General features: G+C 39.0%; 2 protein-coding genes across 3 annotated transcripts; one reads left to right on the top strand and one right to left on the bottom strand.

Moving 5' to 3' along the window:
• Window positions 1-21: 21 nt before the first annotated feature.
• Window positions 22-13,352, top strand: slc44a4 (solute carrier family 44 member 4). 2 transcript variants are annotated; one of them, XM_079484505.1, is made up of 23 exons: window positions 24-246; window positions 4,253-4,301; window positions 4,396-4,469; window positions 4,867-4,945; window positions 5,043-5,142; window positions 5,402-5,533; window positions 5,608-5,668; window positions 6,126-6,249; window positions 7,631-7,648; window positions 7,945-8,028; window positions 8,597-8,709; window positions 8,837-8,959; window positions 9,044-9,143; window positions 9,299-9,391; window positions 9,482-9,584; window positions 9,661-9,920; window positions 10,615-10,709; window positions 10,787-10,890; window positions 10,969-11,042; window positions 11,152-11,222; window positions 11,310-11,404; window positions 12,469-12,553; window positions 12,629-13,352. In XM_079484505.1, exons 1-23 carry the CDS (start codon window positions 201-203, stop codon window positions 12,733-12,735), a joined length of 2,190 nt encoding a protein of 729 aa, XP_079340631.1. In that variant the 5' UTR covers window positions 24-200; the 3' UTR covers window positions 12,736-13,352. The 2 variants fall into 2 exon arrangements, with proteins under 2 accessions (XP_079340632.1, XP_079340631.1); XM_079484506.1 differs by lacking the exon at window positions 7,631-7,648 and having other exon boundaries at window positions 22-246.
• A 2,094-nt stretch (window positions 13,353-15,446) lies between these two features.
• Window positions 15,447-20,127, bottom strand: rnf5 (ring finger protein 5; the record flags this gene model as incomplete). Its single annotated transcript, XM_079485013.1, has 6 exons — window positions 15,447-17,679; window positions 18,167-18,278; window positions 18,401-18,455; window positions 18,555-18,667; window positions 18,775-18,793; window positions 20,123-20,127. 6 exons carry the CDS (start codon window positions 20,125-20,127, stop codon window positions 17,570-17,572), a joined length of 414 nt encoding a protein of 137 aa, XP_079341139.1. The 3' UTR covers window positions 15,447-17,569.
• Window positions 20,128-20,159: the final 32 nt, after the last annotated feature.

Here is a 20,159-nt window from a genome sequence, read left to right on the forward strand (position 1 = left end):
CCACGTTCAACCGTCTGCAGAGGGCGCGCGACAGAGGTGGTGCGCGCACACAGGTGTGCAGGAGGAGCGCGCAGCGGCAGGTGCCTCGTGGTGACGTCAGCAGCGCCGCGTAGTTACTCCAGCAAAGATTTACCTCAGACGCGCGCTCTCGCGCCCAACATCGTTTTTTTTAGCGTTTAATGTTCTAAACAGATGAAGATATGGGCGGAAAGAAACAAGATGAAGAGCAGAACAGCTCCGAGTACGGTAAGAGTGAGTTTCTGAGATATTCTGGCGAGAATAATAACATCCGCGATAATACAGTAACGATAAATACAGCGCAATGGAGAACATCATCACTACAAAATAAAAGTTTCTGTAGAGTTCATCCACTTTATATGTTGTTATCACTAAAGAAGTGTATGTATGAATGAAAACCCTCAGGATCTGGAAGAGAAGCTGCTTTTAGCAAACCTTAAAGGAAAAACCATCAATATTTGTGTTACGGATTGGTTTGGATTGAGGGTTGTGTTTTCACAGCTCAGTAAACATCCCCGTTTGTTTGTACACAAATGTCTTGTTTTGTAATGGTCTATAACTTCCTCAGGCAATATTAAATGCTCAAAGGTGTTTATCTTTAGGGATTTTAAGTTTGACCGAAAACATCATGAAATTGAGAACATTTGATCACTTTGTAAGAATACAGGGATGTGAGATTGAGGTTATGAGTGATATCAGATGGTTCAGACACATTCTTTACATTCTGTAACAGACGTCTCGTGTTCCTCTTTGTGTAACAGGAAAGAGCGGACGTTTATGAAATATCTGAGACGCTTTTTTAGTGTCATTAAAGGAATTGAACATCTTCCGATGCATTACATGTGGTCAAACATGAGGATATTATTGAGGGTTTGCTTCATTCTGGCGTTGTTCATCTTCCTCGTGATTTACATGTTTCCAACTGGTTTGGTTTGTTTTTTTGTTCCTGGAGTTCTTCAAAAGATAAGGAAAAATGCACCAAATGTCATTTTTTTTGTGCCGTGGATTTAAAAACATGAAAATTTCCTGTTGGCTTAAGGCCATTGCACATTGCGTCCCAAATTTCTGCACCTAAATAAGACCTCACGTTGTTACAAACTGCCTCCCGTATTTTCGTCCGTCATACAAAAATTCTGACTGGGTTTCGATTCTTCTGGGTTTTGACAATTCAGAGACATCGTACAAACGAGCGTCAAATACGAAACAAGCGTACGGACATTTCGGACCGTATGTGCAAGAAATGATTTGAGACATTGGATTATCAGAAAGACTCGTGGGTGAAGATAAACACCCCGGCAACATACTAAGAACCCTGAAAGTCCCAGAGTATTTTTGATCAACTTCCTGGTCATCTAGCTCACAGTACGTCAGGATCACTGTAGATAAGTGATTTCTCTGGAGATTTAGTCACTGGGTAACCAGCATGTTGGTCAACATTTAAACCAGGAAGAACCACGTAAACGCACACACACGCGTCTCATTTAAAGTATGAAGGCGCTGACATCATTTTATCACTTAATTTGTTGCTTGACATACACAATTAAAAATCGTTTCGTGACTCACACTTTAACACGCGTGTGCCCATTTACACTGGACTAACCCAGACTCTACTAACCTATATTACATTGCTTTATATCATTGTCATTTAAACATGAGGGTGTTTCTGAAGCAAAGGCAGGGATTAAGTTTACGTTTGCGAACTATTTCGTTAAAGTATAACTAAATATACCTACAAAAACACACACACACACACGCAGTGATGTTCAACTAAATTTCATGTGCCAGTCAAATCCCATTTCATAATACGTCAAACGTTTTACTCTAAGCACTTTATAATTGCGACATGTTGTACACACGCCCTGGCTATGTCTTGATGCGGTTTTATGTAGGTTCAAGGCCTTTGTGTGGGATTTTCTTCGGGTCAGGGTTTGTGTGTTACTGTAAACCGTCTTTGTGAACATCATATAAAACTACACATAGCTCATCTTTACACCCATTGCTTTACGAGATGCTGTAAATGTGCTATGTTCCACACAATGAAGCGGATGTGTGTGTTTTGTGTAATGTGATCTTGAATTGTGGATGGAGAGCTGGAAAAACGGGTTTGGTTTGATGTTGCGTGATGTTGGTAGAGCTTGACTCACTGTGTGTGTGTGTGTGTGTGTGTGTGTGTGTGTGTGTGTGTGTGTGCTTTAATAGTTTTCACCTTAAACAGAGATATTTACTTTATCACTTTATTTACAAATATTCGACCGTCGAGTTTTGTTGATTTTATAACCACTCACTTCATTGATATTGGATGACAGCACCTTTATACTGTGATTTATTTTCCTGATGTATATCTGTGGCTTACATGAATCATACATGAATAGATTCTCACTCATCCGCTGCGGTTGACACACTCACGCTTCAGACATTACAGTTTAATACGCATAATACACTTTCTCTCTTGTAGGACATCACGAGGGTGAATGTTAGATCTGTCAGTTCAAATCTTAATCTCAAGTGTTAATGATTTCTATTTTTTATGGTGAATTGGGTTTCAGAGGAGTGCAGGCGTTTCCTGGGAATAAAACCCTCAACTGTGGTGTTACAGGCTCTACCAGCTACACAAACAAGATTTCAACTCAAAGGCTCTTGTTTGTGTGTCAAAATGTCCAAAGTTTGTGACCCACGTTTGTTTTTTGACCATTGACAGTGAATGCGATTCTACAGTTTGCACAAAGACCCTGTCCTGAGATCCCTATATCGCAGGAATTGTGTTATGCAGAAACTTCAAATAAAATTCATAAAGGCTCAGAATTTAAAAGGATCTTAAGATATCTTTAATACTTCTTGAGTTACAAGCCCACAAACTTATGGAAAACCACACAAAAAGTGCTTTTTCACAGTTTTAAAGGGTCGCCATTGCCATTGCCATGTTATGTAATACAGATACTACTAAAGCCCGATTTTTACCTCTGCGACGGGGCTACGCTATAGGCTAGGTGTCGTTTTTCATTTATATTTCTGCATTGTTGTCCGCGTCGACAGGAAATGTCCACCGAAGAGCAGAAGAAGAAGGAGCTAGTTTGAGAAGCATTAGCAGCGATAGCGACAAGTAAACAGTCACTTTTGTTGCAGCTTGAGATGTTAAAAACAGATGAACTAATAATTTACTTAGATAATTCATTCGGAAATGCGTTTGTGTAAACATGACGCTTCACTGAGTTTTTTTTTGCTGAGGGAGGACTTCAAACGGACCGCAATTGTTGACGCGTTGTTATATTCCAATCTGGCTCCAAATGAGAAGAAAATCGAGAGAAGAAAGAAGAAAACTGTCTTTTGGACCTCGCTCTGTGGCGCACTCCATTAATATTCATCTGCTATGTTTAATGTTTTGTCATTCGTCATCATTTTTGTTGTTTTTCTTAAAAGGAAAAGAATAAGCAGAATAAAAACTGTTAGCCGGGGACCTCTGGTTGAGTTGACCTGTCACAGGTTCAATCCCAAACACACGACATTTTAACAGAAGTGCAACTTGTTGGTGCAGAAATAATTTCAGGGGTATTGTGTGTGGTTGCTAGGCCGCTGTGAGTGGTTGCTAGGACTTTGATACATGGTTGTTAACTGGTATGATCATGTGGGTAATGAATCGCATTTAAACAAGAAGATGCAGCCATGCGGGAACGTCTAATGATGAGTTGCTGGTTTGACAGGTTTGATTTGAGGAACCGTAGAGAACACCGAAGCTGAGGCTTTTACAGACTCCATCTTAACATTCAAATGACATTCAAATGATCTCATGCATCTCTCTCTGTATATGTGGAAATGTTTATATTTTAATAAAATACATGAACATGTCATTATTTCAGTGTTTGAAACCCTTGTGAGACCAGAAACATGAAACACTGTTGCTGCCCGGCAACAAACCCTCACGACACACAACTACAATCCCACACCAGTCAATGTGTTTTACACCATCTTTTATCATTAGTCCTGCAGTTATTATGGCATTACTTGAGGCATTACATATTTGTACTTCTTGTGTCACACCGCACCAATGTGAACTACACAAAAACTGTTCAAATCATTCAGTCAGGGGAAGTCGAATATATTTGTAGTTTGATTTAGTTTCGCTTCAAACTGATAAATCATGCAGATATGACTGAAAAGGTCCATTCTGGATTTTAATTGCATTTAAATGTACAACACAGAAATAGAGAAATATGATGTGATGTGTTTGATGTTTTAGGTTCACCGGCTCAATTTGACCCCAAATTCAACGGCCCCATTCACAAGCGGTGAGTATCTATTTTCACTTGTGATTCCTTTAAGGTTATTTCCTGTAATAAACAAAAGATTATAACCATATGTGTTATTTTGTGTTGTGTGTAGGAGCTGTACAGATATTATCTGCTGTATTCTCTTCATGGTGGTCATTGCTGGATATATGGTGGTAGGAATTCTGGGTAAGTTTACTCTCTTTGTCACTCTGTCTGTCTGTCTCTCTCTGTCTCTGTCTCTCTCTCGTACTGTCTCTCTCTCTTTCTCTGTTCTTACTTAATAACTTGAACACACACTCTTTGTAAACATTGAACAGGTTCTGTGTCATATTACGCTGAACAGGTGCATGTCATGTTATAATGTTTAAACGGTGCTGTATTGAAGTTTCAACTGAGCCATCGTTCCTTTATCACAATCGTCCAGTAAAATAAAAGTCAGCAGTGCATTGTGGGTAAATCATTGTGGAACTTCAACACAATTGATCAACTAAATCAGACTGACTCGGGAAGAAAACGTTTAGATTTGTGTTTGTTTTGTTGTTTGAGTTTTTGTTCTTTTTTAATTGTGTTTCATGTCCTGTAGCCTGGCTGTACGGAGACCCTCGGCATGTGCTGTACCCCCGGAACTCCACTGGAATGTTCTGTGGGATCGGTCTCAACAGGTGACAGATCTCCAGAGACTGAAGCCTCTGACTTTATATTCTTCATGTTTCTACAGTGGGTTGATGCTCATTCTGTATGTGTGTGTGTGTGTGTCAGAGATAAGCCCAATGTGATGTACTTTGACATCATCAAATGTGTGACGGGGACTAACATCATGGCTGCTGCGCTGAATGGTCTCCAGTGTCCCACCACACAGGTGTGTAAAGAGACTGAAAACATCATAACAAAGAGATCTGAACCATGTTTACATCTAGAGTTTCAGAAGAGATCTCGAAAGTGTGCTCAGATTTCACATTTACATTTAGTCACTAAACAGATGCTTTTATCCAAAGTGACTTACAAAGAGTTCAGGGAGCAATAAGCGACATGTCATACAAGAGTAGTAGTACAATAGGTGCTAATACAAAAGTGACTACCATTTTGTATTCTTCAGTACAACTTTGTGTGTTTTGTAGATCTGTGTGAAGTCGTGTCCTTCTGATTTCTGGGGTTTATCTCCTGCCGCCTATCTGCCCGGAGCAAATCCAGCCAATTTCTTTAGACAAGTGTACTGCGTGGCCTCATTTCAGCTGAAGGACACAAAACTTGTAAGTTTGGGTCTCCCTGAAGAAACACAAAAAACATCTGTACATGTCCGTGAATTTCTCTTGTTTCTCCACAGACGGCTATGGATATTATAAACCGAGAGTTGTGTCCATATTTCAACATGCCTACATCATCTGGTGAGTGACGGGTGACATCCAGTCTTTGATTGACTCCAACAGCTCGGATCCTTTAGTGTCACGCTCGTGACTGTGAACTTCCATCTGATATATTTCATTTCAATATATCAGTTTTTACCATTCAGTATAATTTTATACTGTAATACTTGTCCTATTCGCATTCATTTCCTATAGCAGTCAGAAGTAAAAACGCGACTTTTTTTTTTTTACATTTACATTTACACGGGCAGATGCTTTTATCCAGAGCAAAGCTTTTATACATTGCATTGTATTATACATTTTGATTCTGACTATGTGCAATCCCCTGGGATCGAACCCACAACCTTGACATTACTAGTGCCTTGCTCTAACCACTTTTCCTTTTACCCATTTATTTCCAATGATCATTTTTGATTAAATAATGTTCAGTTTCATAAAACGTCATTGGCATGATTGTTCATATAGAATCTCTCTCTAGTGTTGGGCAGGTGTTTGCCTAGTTTCGCCGGAGATGCTTATAATCCCAGTAACATTCCCTCAAACTTCAGTATTCAAGGGATGAATGCAAACCAGTCGGTGTCAGCCATCTTCAACGCAACAGGGTAAACACAAACACAAACACACACACACACTGTCCTCCTTCACAGGTTCAATGTCACACATTTCCCTACATTTGTTTATTGACCTAGAAATACTTAGATGTTTCTTCGATTAAATTCTTATCTTCTCATTTCTTCATTCACACCGGTGAACAAAGGTTTCATTTCAATTTCTTATGTGACACAGATAATCACAACAAATCATGTGGAGTTATAAATGTCACTCCTTCAGAACAACACAGAAGTGCTGTTTCCTTCAAATCAATGATCTCACAGCTGTCACACACATAAACACGCACGCACACAAATACACACAAACAGACACGTACACAAACATGCACAAACACACACAAACATGCACACACACAAACAGGCACACACACAAACAGGCACACACACAAACACGCACAAACACACACAAACAGGCACGCACAAACACACACAAACAGGCACGCACACAAACACGCACAAACACAAACAGGCACGCACACAAACACGCACAAACACACACAAACAGGCACGCACAAACACACACAAACAGGCACGCACACAAACACGCACAAACACAAACAGGCACGCACACAAACACGCACAAACACACACAAACAGGCACGCACACAAACACACACAAACAGGCACGCACACAAACACGCACAAACACACACAAACAGGCACGCACACAAACACGCACAAACAGAAACACACACAAACAGGCACGCACACAAACACGCACAAACAGAAACACACACAAACAGGCACGCACACAAACACGCACAAACACACACAAACAGGCACGCACACAAACACGCACAAACAGAAACACACACAAACAGGCACGCACACAAACACGCACAAACAGAAACACACACAAACAGGCACGCACACAAACACAAACAGGCACGCACACAAACACGCACAAACAGAAACACACACAAACAGGCACGGACACAAACACGCACAAACACACACAAACAGGCACGCACACAAACACGCACAAACAGAAACACACACAAACAGGCACGCACAAACACAAACAGGCACGCACACAAACACGCACAAACACACACAAACAGGCACGCACACAAACACGCACAAACACACACAAACAGGCACGCACACAAATACGCATGCACACAAACACACGCAGATACGCATGCACACACACAAACACAAACACAAACACACACAAATACGCATACACACAAACACACGGAGCATCAATGCAAAACATATCAGTATTTTCTTCTCTCTTTAAAAGATAAAGCAGAGTTTATATTTATGCATTGCAACATGATGTGTAAATGAAAAGATGCATGACACACACAGACACTCGCACATCAGTACGTGTGTTATAATGAAGTGTGTGTGTCTCTTCTGTTGACAGTGCTGGAGGGGCAACACAGTGAGTCAGAAAGTGTCTGTGTGTAAGAGTAAAAATCTGTCTGTCTGTCTGCTGGTGTCAGATCACATTTCTCTCTCTCTCTCTCATTGTATAGGTGTCTCTCTCTCTGCAGGTCGCAGTAGTTTGTTAGCAGGGGTCTGTGTGTTTTTGTTGGTAGTTTTTAAAAACATGTTTGTTTGTAGAGCTTTAACAGGTGGAAATGATCTGCACTCGCTGGGAAGATGTGCTCAAGTGTCTGTACTGTTTGGTTTTTATTCGTTTTTTATATTAACTTATCTCTTCTGTTGTGATCACAGAAATGTGATGAACGGTTTTAATGCCAAAGATGTGGGCTTGCGGATCTTTGAGGACTTTGCCAAATCGTGGCAGTGGATTGTAGCGTGAGTTGTGTTCTTTAATTCTTTCACGTCGCCCTCTAGTGGTGATTGATTCACACACCCGATAAAAACTAGCAAAACAAAATAACCTTTATGTCTTGTCTGCCAATGACAGGTGGATTCAGAATAAATACTGTATGACAAAATAAACAAGGCTTCCATTGTGATTGTGTCATAACATCTATGTTTTGGTGTCTTGACATCAGAAGTGTTTTGTCACAACTTTAGAATTAAGTTACAGAATTAAGACAAATATTATGCTCTTATGTAAGTAAAACATGTTATAAGCTGAGATCAGATCATCTGCAGCGTTCTGATTGAAGGTTCAGTTTTTCTGCACACTATGTAGGGTTTTTAATCAATAATGGTTTAACTGACCAGTAACATTTCATGTACATGTAGCTAGTTTTGAACTTTCATCTGGACCTCAGAAAATGTTCATCGTAACACTGTTTGTGACATTCATGTTTTCAAGCACTGCTTAATATTTGACATTCTGGATTTATAAACACAAATCTTAAATAGATTTACAGTCGTATCAAATGTCTTATGTTGTCTTATGTTTTTTCAGGGCACTGGTCATTGCGATGGTGGTGAGCGTTTTCTTCCTCTTGTTGTTACGCTTCACAGCGCCCGTCCTCGTGTGGATTCTCATCGTTGGGGTTTTGGCTGTCGGGGCTTTTGGTGAGTTTTTCAAAACATCATGAATGTGACTTGTCAATCACACTCTCTGAGTCTGAGATATTCTTGATCATCTTTGATGTGAACTGGATTTATCTTATGCTGGTTTTCTGTTCTCTCTCTCTGTCAGGTATCTGGTACTGTTATAATGAATACATGTCTCTGGCTAACTCCAGTCTGACCTTCAATAATGTGGGCTTCACCACTAATGCTAACGTTTATCTGCAGGTGCGAGACACCTGGTTGGCCTTCTGTGAGTGACATCACTTTATCGTTTCATTCTTGACATTTTTGCCTCTTTGAAGTGTATAAAGTCTTTTACTTTCTCTGTCGGTAGTGATCATTCTGTGCATCGTCGAGGCGATTCTGCTGTTGGCGTTGTTCTTTTTGAGAACACGTATTCTCATAGCCATCGCACTCATTCAGGAGACTAGCAAGTAATCCCACGCACACACACATAAACACATGTGAACACACACAAACATGCTTTTACTCTTCATTGATCACACACATAAGAAAAACTTGTGCTGATGCATTTCTGTGACATTATGAACATCGAATCATATACATTTGTGTGCGTGTGTTTTCTCAGAGCTTTAGGTCACATGATGTCAGCGCTTTTCTATCCCGTCATCACATTTGTGCTGCTGTTGGTGTGTGTGTCATACTGGGGCATCACGGCACTGTATCCTTCTGCTGTATTTTAAGTCCAGTGTGTTACGTACAGTTGTGCGTGAGTGTACGAGGTGTGTTCTTTGACTCGGCGTGTGCGCAGATATCTGGCGACGTCTGGCGGGCCGGTGTATAAGGTGGTTGCACTGAACGCCTCGCAGGGAGATTGTAGCACCATACGTGCCAATGAGACCTGTGACCCGGAGGTGAGAAACACACACACGTGATCATGAGTGACAGCTCATTAAAGTATCGTGATAATATATCATCTTTTCTCTCCAGACGTTTAACAGCACCCAGTACCCGGCGTGCCCGTCTGCCCGCTGTATCTTCATCAACTATAACACGGAGGGGCTCTTTCAGAAGAATCTCTTTAACCTGCAGATCTATAACGCTGTGGCTTTCCTCTGGTGTGTGAATTTTGTCATCGCTTTGGGTCACTGTACGCTGGCCGGGGCTTTCGCCTCATATTACTGGGCCTTCAGCAAACCGGCAGATATCCCAACATTCCCTCTGGTGCAGTCTTTCATGAGAGCTCTACGGTAAGGACGGCCAACACAACGGCCTGACAGCAGTTCAGCTTTGTTTATTGTTACATGACTCGATGCATGAGATGTAAGAAAGTTGATCCTGATTGATAAGTAAGGGATAATCGATCCGAATGTCATCACAGAATGAACCTCATCAGAGGAAAGTTTTACATTTGACTTATTTGTAACAAATGCAAATTTTTTGAGAGGGGAAAAACATTTCCTATCTGCTTTAAGCCAAGTCACAGGCATCAAACAAGACGGACTCACAATCTGGTTTAATCATTTGTCAATATCATCTCATGTTATTCATTTATATGCAAGTAAATAATTTGTGAGGTTGGGACCTGGATGACTCTGGGGATAACTGACCTTGAAATTTTACGACCGGCCATTCAGAACCAGTGCAGTGTGATCAAATATTATCTTAGTTTCACAGAAATATGTCACTTTACAGAGTTTAAATACAAACACTGTTTTATGTCTATTAGAGTCAGCGTTACAATGGTTTATAATAAATATATGAAGGCACATTTTTTTGCAGAAAGAGTCCTTAAACTAAAATCTTTTATAAAAGCGGATATTTACCATTTAATATAATCTTGATATTTTGTAAAATAAAGGACCTATGGACACCTATGGATTGAGGCATCATGATTATTTGTGGTTCATTGTACATGTTGTTAATCTGTCGTCTTCTCATCAGATATCACGTGGGTTCGCTGGCATTCGGGGCTTTGATTCTCACGCTGGTGCAAATCGTCAGAATCATTCTGGAGTATCTGGACCACAAGTTAAAAGGTAAGAGATCAGAAGAACAGTCAAAAAACATCACGATAACCTGTTCAGTAGTAATAACCGTGTGTGTGTGTGTGTAGCCACTCAGAACCCGTGTGCACGCTTCATCATGTGTTGTCTGAAATGCTGTTTCTGGTGTCTGGAGAAATTCATCAAGTTCATCAACAGAAACGCTTACATCATGGTACACAAACCTTCTGTCTGTCTGGATGTAACACAATGAGAGCATCGGCTCAATGAATTCACCTTTTCTGCTTTCTAGATCGCCATATACGGGAAAAACTTCTGTGTTTCAGCGAAAAACGCTTTCTGTCTCCTCATGAGGAATATTGTGAGGTGAGCTTCTCTATTGCTCCAGAAATCATACACGCATTAATGAGAGCAAGATCTCCACCCCCAGAGAACCTTGTTTCTGTTTTCTCACATGTGTTTCTGGTATCTTCAGGGTGGTTGTGTTGGATAAAGTGACGGATCTTCTCCTGTTTTTTGGAAAACTGCTGGTCGTCGGGGGAGTTGGTGAGATTGTTGTGACATCACACATGTTGTTAAGTGATGTGCATGCGTGTGTGAGGTCTCGGTGAGATCTCTCTCGTGTCTCCTCAGGTGTGCTGGCCTTCTTCTTCTTCTCCGGCAGGATTCAGTCTCCAGGAACGGTGTTTGAAACGGCGGCTCTCAACTACTACTGGATGCCCATCATAGTGAGACACCTTCATATTTCTGACAAACATTCATTCTGATGGTTTCAGTGTGCTGGCAACTGCTGGTCTTTTTTTATACATGTATAAAGGTCTATACATTATAAAGTTTAATAGAATTTGACAGAATGTTCAGCATCAACAGCTTTATCATAGTGATAAAATTTGGTTAATGTAATATTTGCATTATGATTTTAAACGGTCTTATCTTCTTAAATTATATTATGCAAACTGTTCACAGACTGCTGGATGTTAAAGGAATACTTCACCCAAAAATGAAAACTCTGTCCAAATGTGTATAAATGTGTTTGTTCTGATGAACACAGAGAAAGATATTTGAAAGAATGCTTATAACCAGACAGATCTCATCCCCCATTGACTCCCAAAGTAGGAAAAAAACAACTAGTCAGAAGTGCCTCAAAACGGTTTGCTTTCCTACATTCTTCCAAATATCAACAGGAAAAAAAGTACTTTTTCACAAATCTGTCTGTTTATGAGCATTCTTCCAAATATCTTTCTCTGTGTTCATCAGAACAAACACATTTAGAACAACTTGAAGGTGAGGAAATGATGACATGAATTTTCATTATTGGGTGAAGGATCCCTTTAATACCTCAAAAATGTGGATTGCCAACAACATATTTTTATTTTTTACAACACTTCAGCACATTTCACTCCCAAATATTGGAGGATAAATTATTAAAATAATTAATATATTATTCAAATGATACGTGTACTATATATATACTGTATGCTTATTTTATATACATTTATGCACAATAAGTATTTATACACATTGGTGGTAAGATTAAGGTAATGATTTATTAATTAAATAGTAAATTGGGTATTTCCATTAAAATAATTTCTCACGCAAAATACTTTCTGACTTGATTCATTTAGATTTTGTCATGAATTTTGACCGTTGTGAGATTCACATAAATTGTGCATTTTGTGTCATTATCGATGTGTTATTGATGAATTTACATTTCATTGAGAAAATACTTTTTTTCAAAGATTTTGTAAAGACATTGTTTTGTGTGTGAAGATAATTGATTGTGTTCTGACAGACGGTGATATTCGGTGCGTATCTCATTGCTCATGGATTCTTCAGCGTGTATAACATGGGTGTGGACACACTGTTCCTGTGTTTCTGTAAGTCACACACACAGACGCAGTCCTGTCTGATCTGTTTGTTGGTCACTGACTGTTTGTGTTTGTGTCGTGCAGTGGAGGACCTGGAGAGGAATGATGGGAGTGCAGAGAAACCTTACTACATGTCTAAGAATCTGATGAAAATATTAAACAAGAAGAACAAACAACCCAAGACAGGCTGATGATGATGAAGGTCTCAGCCCTTCATACCTTCAAGCACAGTCACTTTTAATCTCAATCTCTGAAGATCCACGTAAATACTTTTAAAAATCTCTTGATTCTAGTTTCTGTTTGTGACGTGTCTTGAGTCAAATTTACAGCCCAACAGACACAAACTAATGCCTTAATCCACAAAGATGAAGAATGACGTTTTGCTTTCTTTGAGAAAACTTTTAATGCATTTGGGTTTGAGACAAAACCCATTATTTATAGGTTTACATCTTTTTATTTGACTAAATTATACACTTATTAAATTACTTTGCACGTCTTACCGATTGTGATGTTTGTGCAGAATAATATCATGTTCTTCCAACACGTTTTATGGACTATTTTAGTTTGAAGGACAATTTTAAACATTAAGATGTTTTCTATAGGTCTGAAAGTCCTGTTTGAAAAATGTTTGAACATCTAAAGAAAGATAGTTTTGGATTGTTTGTTGTTTTTATAGTTGCAGTCGGATTTCAGATGTAAACATTGTTTTGTATATTGATTTGTATATTTGTTTCTGTCTGATTGTGTAAAATTAGCAGAGATTATTTATTCTGATATATTCAAGTTTAATAAAACTGTTGCACATGAACTCTGGTGCTGGTTTTGTTATGTTTTTGTTCTCAAAGCCAGGTAACTAAATTTTTGTCTCATTTAAACAGTCAGTGCCCCCAAAATGCTTCGTCCCTTTGGCATTGTGTAAGCACTGCAAGTCAGAATGTTTAGATGTTTTGTCACTATGGCAGAGGACCATTGAAACATCCCTCATGTCCACCTTTCAGTCTTTGCCCCCTCCTTCATTGACAATGGTTACTGTACTGTCATATTGTAGGTGAGGCCCTACAAGACCTCTCTCATTTTCAGGGATCAAATCAAAATGAAGGCGGTCCAAGAAAAGAAGGAGCTTCTGTGTGTTGTATGGACCAGGACTGGGGATGTGAGTGGCCACACCATTCTCAGATATGCCAGCACACATAGTTATATTGCCCCACTCACTGGCCTGGGACATCCACCGTGGCCCGGTGGCCAATAATATTACGGCCACGTCTTCGGCCCTTGGCCAGGTTGAAGCCAGATTCCTCCACAAACACGAGGATGTGAGGGGTCTCCTTTCCTTCCAATGACATTATTCTCTACAATAGCGGAAAAAAAGAAAACATCAAATCAGTTATACAGAAGAGTCATACACTACAGTTACAGACAATTACAGAGGAATGTTCTATGTTCTCCACTAGTTCAATTTACTACTGGCCACTACTCCTGTGGTTCCAAACCTGGGGTACATGTACCCCTATGCAGAGGTATAACAGGGGGTATTTGACAGAAAGGGGAGGGGGGAAATCATCAATGACTAGGCTTACTGAAATGTAAATCAAATATTTTCATACCTGGATACACAAATCACGTAAAGTGGATACTGAAGCGAAAAAAGTTTGGGTACCACTGTAGGCTACCTGTACTTAATCATTTGCAAAGATGTGGTGAGACATTTGCAATTTGATCAAATGAATGAGAAATTCAATTCTGTTGTTAACAATTGCCAAGTTGTTTGGAAGTTTGTCCATGTTGTTTTGAGAATGTAATTTCTGTTTCAAGAAATGAGCCAAACCAATGGAGAAAAACTGTAACACAATGAACTCGCAACGTCTCCAACAAACCATCTGTCCTAACTGATGCAATATTTGATCAATGGTTTCTCATAGTCCAAGTGCTTAACTGATCCAAAAAGCAATCTTTTTCAAAACAAAGTGTACTTGTATTCAATCTTGTCATGCAGATATACTGTAAATATAATGACATATTCTTAATATGATAGTTGTGGCGTTTACACTTTCGTTCAATAATTTTTTCACATAGCTTTACATGATGTCTTATAAACTTATAATGTTCAAATTTATACAGTAACAAATGAGCTTTTAATAAATGGAAAATGAAATGGCAAGACTGTTAATAGAGAATCTTTATTTACTCTAAACAAAGAGATGTTTTTATTATGAACCAAATTTAGTGCCTCATGAACGGGTTTAAACTAAAAAAGGCTTTTATTGAAAATCTTGCATTGATTTCTCGAGCATCACTGAATGTTTGTATCTTTTATAATAGTATTGTGAGTTTCTGGATTTGTCCTCAATATGAAAAGATGAATCTCAACATCATACAGTCACTGCTTGACAGAAGATATTGAAGATTGTGAAGGATGACCAGTGGACAGTTTAATCAGCCATCATCTTGTTCAGGCCAGAGAACATTTCAACCTTCAGATTCAAAATGGATGATCTTCAACATTTTCCAGATTGCACAAGGTGTACAGTATGTATACTTAAAATAATGCACTTTATAAAAGGATTTGGAAGTCTTCAGAGTTGAAGGCTATCGGTTCATAAGCATACTTGTAAGAATGTAAGAGAAAATTATTGTGTTACAGTTTAGTACGCTTAAAACAAAACTGATCCAGCTTTTAGAAAAATAACTTTAGAGATCACAGGGGTCATACAGGGGTCAGAATATTTCCTCTCAGAGGTCACAGAAACTTTTAGAAGAAATGAGAATTCAAACATTTTCTTAAGTTAAAATGTTGTTCATTCTGTGTGAATGTGATTTGGCTCATGTCCCCATCATGTCGATATATTGACAATAAAATAATCTCAAAAGATTGACGTGGTTTTCATCGTCATCGCTATTTTTTCCCATCATGTCTTCAGTTTCCCTTAACTTGCATGTTTTGTTTTTACACATGAAACCTGTGTCTATAACTGTGCCCACAACTATGTGATTCAAAACAATAAATCACACCAACACCGTATTAAATGTTTATTTACCAAGTGCCACTCCCACTTTCATTTCATCCCCATTTGCACAATAATTATAATCTATCTCAAGACTTTAATAGCAAAAAAGACTTTCTTTACAAACATATATGCTTCGATTAACCCGTGATATGTTAAAAGAAAAAAAGCCACCCAAAATCAACAGTTCATCATAACGGTGACATCACACAACTGGGTGTTATCACATACTACTCATCTCTTATTGGCTCTCTTTCAAAAAGAGGATTAAACAGCCAATCGTGTGCGGCGGAAAGTGTTCTTTCACAGGATGTTTGTTACATTGACAAACATATATTAAACCAACAGCAGTACAAACCATCACCTCTCACCTGTCAATCAACTTCATTTACAACATCCAAATACACACACACACACACACACACACACACACACACACATATATATAACATTACCCATTACATTGTTCACCAGATGCTGTGTGACGAAGTCAAATTCGATTTTACAAATTCACTCAATTTACTTTCAAGGTTAATCTTCCAGTACATTAAAATAAATTGCATTTACTCAACAGCTACATAATCAAACATTTTCTAAAGTCCTCCTCTTTCATTTAGTCTGTGAATCATATAGTTTAACAATGAAGATCTGTGTTAACATGCGAGCCGATTAAGATCAGAGGTTCCTGTTAGCTGTGTGTGTGTGTGTCATTGAAACAGCTTTACACGACAAACATCACACATCAGATTCTGTTGTGAAAACATGACACTACACTCGGGTTAGTCCACATCTTTAGTTCAGCTATTCTCAAACTAACCCACAAAAACCCTTGACACTGGAAAGCTGAATCACAGAACGCAAATATCAAATCAACTCTTGACGGGTGAATGAAAACCATCACATATAAAGAGAATCAAGCCATTGATGTTTTATGCATTGGAACATTCTTTTCTACACATAACTCATCACAACTTTAGTTAATTTCAAAAGTCAATAAAATATGACTAAAATATCAAAGATATTCCCCATACGACAGCAGTGAGAATAACGTCACAATGCAAAGATATCATAAATAAAACGTCTTTTCTTTAGATGTTTCAGGTGAAATAAGAGCGGGTTCTGTTCTCGTGTGACTGAACGTGAATGAATGAGTACATCACTCACAGTATTAGACATTTCTTCATCCTGACAGAATGTGTTTTAGACGGCACAGTGCTACGGCCTGAACATAAAATAAAACTGTTTCTTCACAACTCGACAGAAACTCCTCTGTCGTGAAAACATAATTCTGTCTGTGCGTGTCTCTAACGTCCCAATTTCTTTGGCATGAGAATCTCAACAGAGAGTGATTTGAGTAGGAAATCTCACACACACACAACTACCAGTTTTCCAAATAATGAATACTGTCATTATTTACTCATCATGTTATTTCAAACCCCACTGCTGTTATTTTACCCCAAAACATGACAGTCAAGATGGAAATAAAGACGTTGGCATGCGCCGTGTATTCCAAATATCCTCAGATCATAATAAAGGTTTTTATGAGAATCCACATGTAAAATAATATGCACATTCCAACATTTTCAAAAATCTTTTCTTTTCAATATGAACACAATGTGATTTTGGAGGGGGGAGGACGACCGATGAATAGTCGTCTATAATCGCACAGCTTTGAGTCACGTCGACTGTCCGTCACACATTTAAAGCCATGTGATCTCTCCTCTAAACTTCTGTTGTGTTCCACAGAAACAGAGTCTTGTGGGTCTGAAACCACACGAGGACGAGGGAATGATTTGTTTGATGAACTGTTCTTTTAATAAATTCTTGAATACTGTCTCTGTTCTTCAACACTGATACCAGCAGACGTGTGTGTGTGTGTGTGTGTGTGTGTGTGAGTGTGTGTGCGTGCAGATGTGTGCAGTGTGACAGACAGACAGAGAAGATGAAGAATTTTCCTCCGCAGAAACACAGACTTTCATTTCTGCGTCAAGCAAAGACGACTTGTTTTCATCGCTTCAGCCCATCACACGCTCAACATCCAGAAGAAGAAGAAGATCGCGAGGAAGAGGAAGAGCGAGTCTTGCCAGTTGTTGGGGTTTCCGTTGCCGTGGTGATCGGCTGCATAGTGAGGATCTGCGCAGACGGACGAAACGTCATCATTAGAATCATCGAGAAATAATAAATCAACATGAGATAAGAATTACACTTGAGCTTTATGACAGGATGACATGTTCAACAAAACACATTTTCGAACACAAAACATTTAAAAGCAATTTGGCAGACACTTATAGTAATAGCGAAGTCAGTTTTTTGTGTGGGATTCAAGCCCTTGACCCTGGAGTTGCAAGTCCGATGGTTAACCAGGACTATACGTGACTTGCAGACTTGAACATTAATTATATCAAAAATCCAAATGTACCGTCCGTTAAATCTTCCATGAATCTAAAACAAGTTGCCAAAGCTGAATTTGTTGAAAGATGGATGAAAAATAAAGCTCAAATCTGCAAACTCATATTCAAGCTCCAGTGACATCACTCCATCGGAGCGTGCGGAACGTGACCGTCCAAAATAAACACGTCCGGCTTAAACAAACACACATGACAGGAACACGAGGACTGACCTGCTCTGTGAAAATGATCGTTGGTATTAAAGACTGTGGTGAAGAAACCGAATGGAAAAGCACCGATTCCAAAAGACATGTGAAACCCTGTGTCGCCGAAACCCTGAAACGGCTACACACACACACGCGCGCAAACACAAACACACGCAAACACACACACACACACATTATTACATGTAGCAGCTGCACATTCTTAATGACACAAAAGAGTTTGTGTGTAAAGAAGCCACTGACCCCTCGACTCTCTGCTTCTGTTCTCTGACCCTGAGGTCGAGGAGGTGTTTTTAATCTGTAACACACACACACATTCGTAACATACACAAGCAACTGTAAACACACAATCATTGAGCAGTTGAACTCTTTATGATGTTTGGATGAGTTTGGGTACCTGGGGTCTTCCTGACTGGTGCTGCCACGACCGTACAGCGGAATCACTTTATCCCGACTGATTCCTGCTTTACACACGGGACACTGCTGCCGACTGGGCCGCGTCTCCAGCCACTGAACACACATAATTGTTTCTTTAAGATTTTAATAAAGATTTCCATTCAAAAGCATGTTTGTGCTGTTATATCACAAACAATGAGATGTTATCGGTGGATACTCACCTGATGAAGACACGGCCAACTGCATGAGAGAGAGAGAGAGAGAGAGAGAGAGAGAGAGAGAGAGAGAGTCAGTGATATAATATAAATACACAATAATATAAATATATAGTTGCTGACCTTGCAAAACCCCGAATGTCCTAATTCCCTTTCCCTTACTTATTGATAAGATGTCTTTACCCAGTGACAAATGTAAAAGGTGTAACAAACATTCAATTCAATTTTATTTATATAGCGCCTTTCACAATTTGCATTGTTGCAAAGCAAGCATTACAGGGGAAAAACGAAAACCAAGAAAGGGTAAAACACACTACATGGTGTGTTATATAATAAATCCAATTATTCTAGTAAATAATATCTAATGTCAGCATCTCCTGGTGGTTTATTTTGCTTTAAGTGAATGCTTGGCTGTAAAGATGTGTCTTTAATCTAGATTTAAATTGGGCGAGTGTGTCTGATCCTGGAATAATATCAGGAAGGTTATTCCAGAGTTTAGGTGCTACGTATGAGAAAGCTCGACCCCCTTTAGTGGATTTAGTTATTCTAGGTGTTATCAAAAGAGTTTTGAGATCTTAGAGAGCGTGATGGGTTGTAGTGTGATAGAAGCTCTGTTAGGTAGGTAGGGGCTAAACCCTTTAAGGCTTTATAAGTGATTAAAAGAACTTTAAAGTCAATACGATACTTAATGTGTAGCCAGTGAAGGGTTGATAACATTGGGGTTATGTGATGGTATTTTCTGAACTAACTGTAGTTTGTTTATTGATGATGGAGGACAAACACTAAGTAGTGCATTACAGTAGTCAAGTCTTGAGGTCATAAATGCATGAATAAGCTTCTCCGCGTCAACAACACACAGAATATTTCATCATTTGGCAACATTTCTTAGGTGGAAAAAGGCTGTTTTTGTGACATTTGAGATGTGATTTCCAAATGACAGGTTGCTGTCTAATATAACGTCTAGATCTTTTACTGTATTTGTAGGAGAACATGACTTTAGGATCACGAAACAAACATATAATAATAAACAAATCAAGAAAGATTTCCCATGACCACCTCACAATCACAATATTATCGCAACATTTATCCAAATGTATTTTTAAAAGTACGTCTGCTTAATGACTAAATGTAATTATAAGTTTTGCCATCATTCAAAGACTTTTTTTGTCGTGTATTTTTTAGTTTTTAGTCAATAAATCAGTGAGAGAGTGTGAGAGAGAGAGAGAGAGATGTATTGTGTATCTATATTTAGTCTCTCACTATTGTAAACTCTGACGGCCTTAATCCTGTGTAATCTCTCATTAACCTCATCATCATCATCACCGTTCCGTCCATTTAACACTAAACACCTCACTTCATTCTCCATCTGAGACACACGACGTGTCCTTCAG

Source organism: Barbatula barbatula (assembly GCF_947034865.1).
Source record: "Barbatula barbatula genome assembly, chromosome: 21".
Classification (NCBI taxonomy): domain Eukaryota; kingdom Metazoa; phylum Chordata; class Actinopteri; order Cypriniformes; family Nemacheilidae; genus Barbatula; species Barbatula barbatula.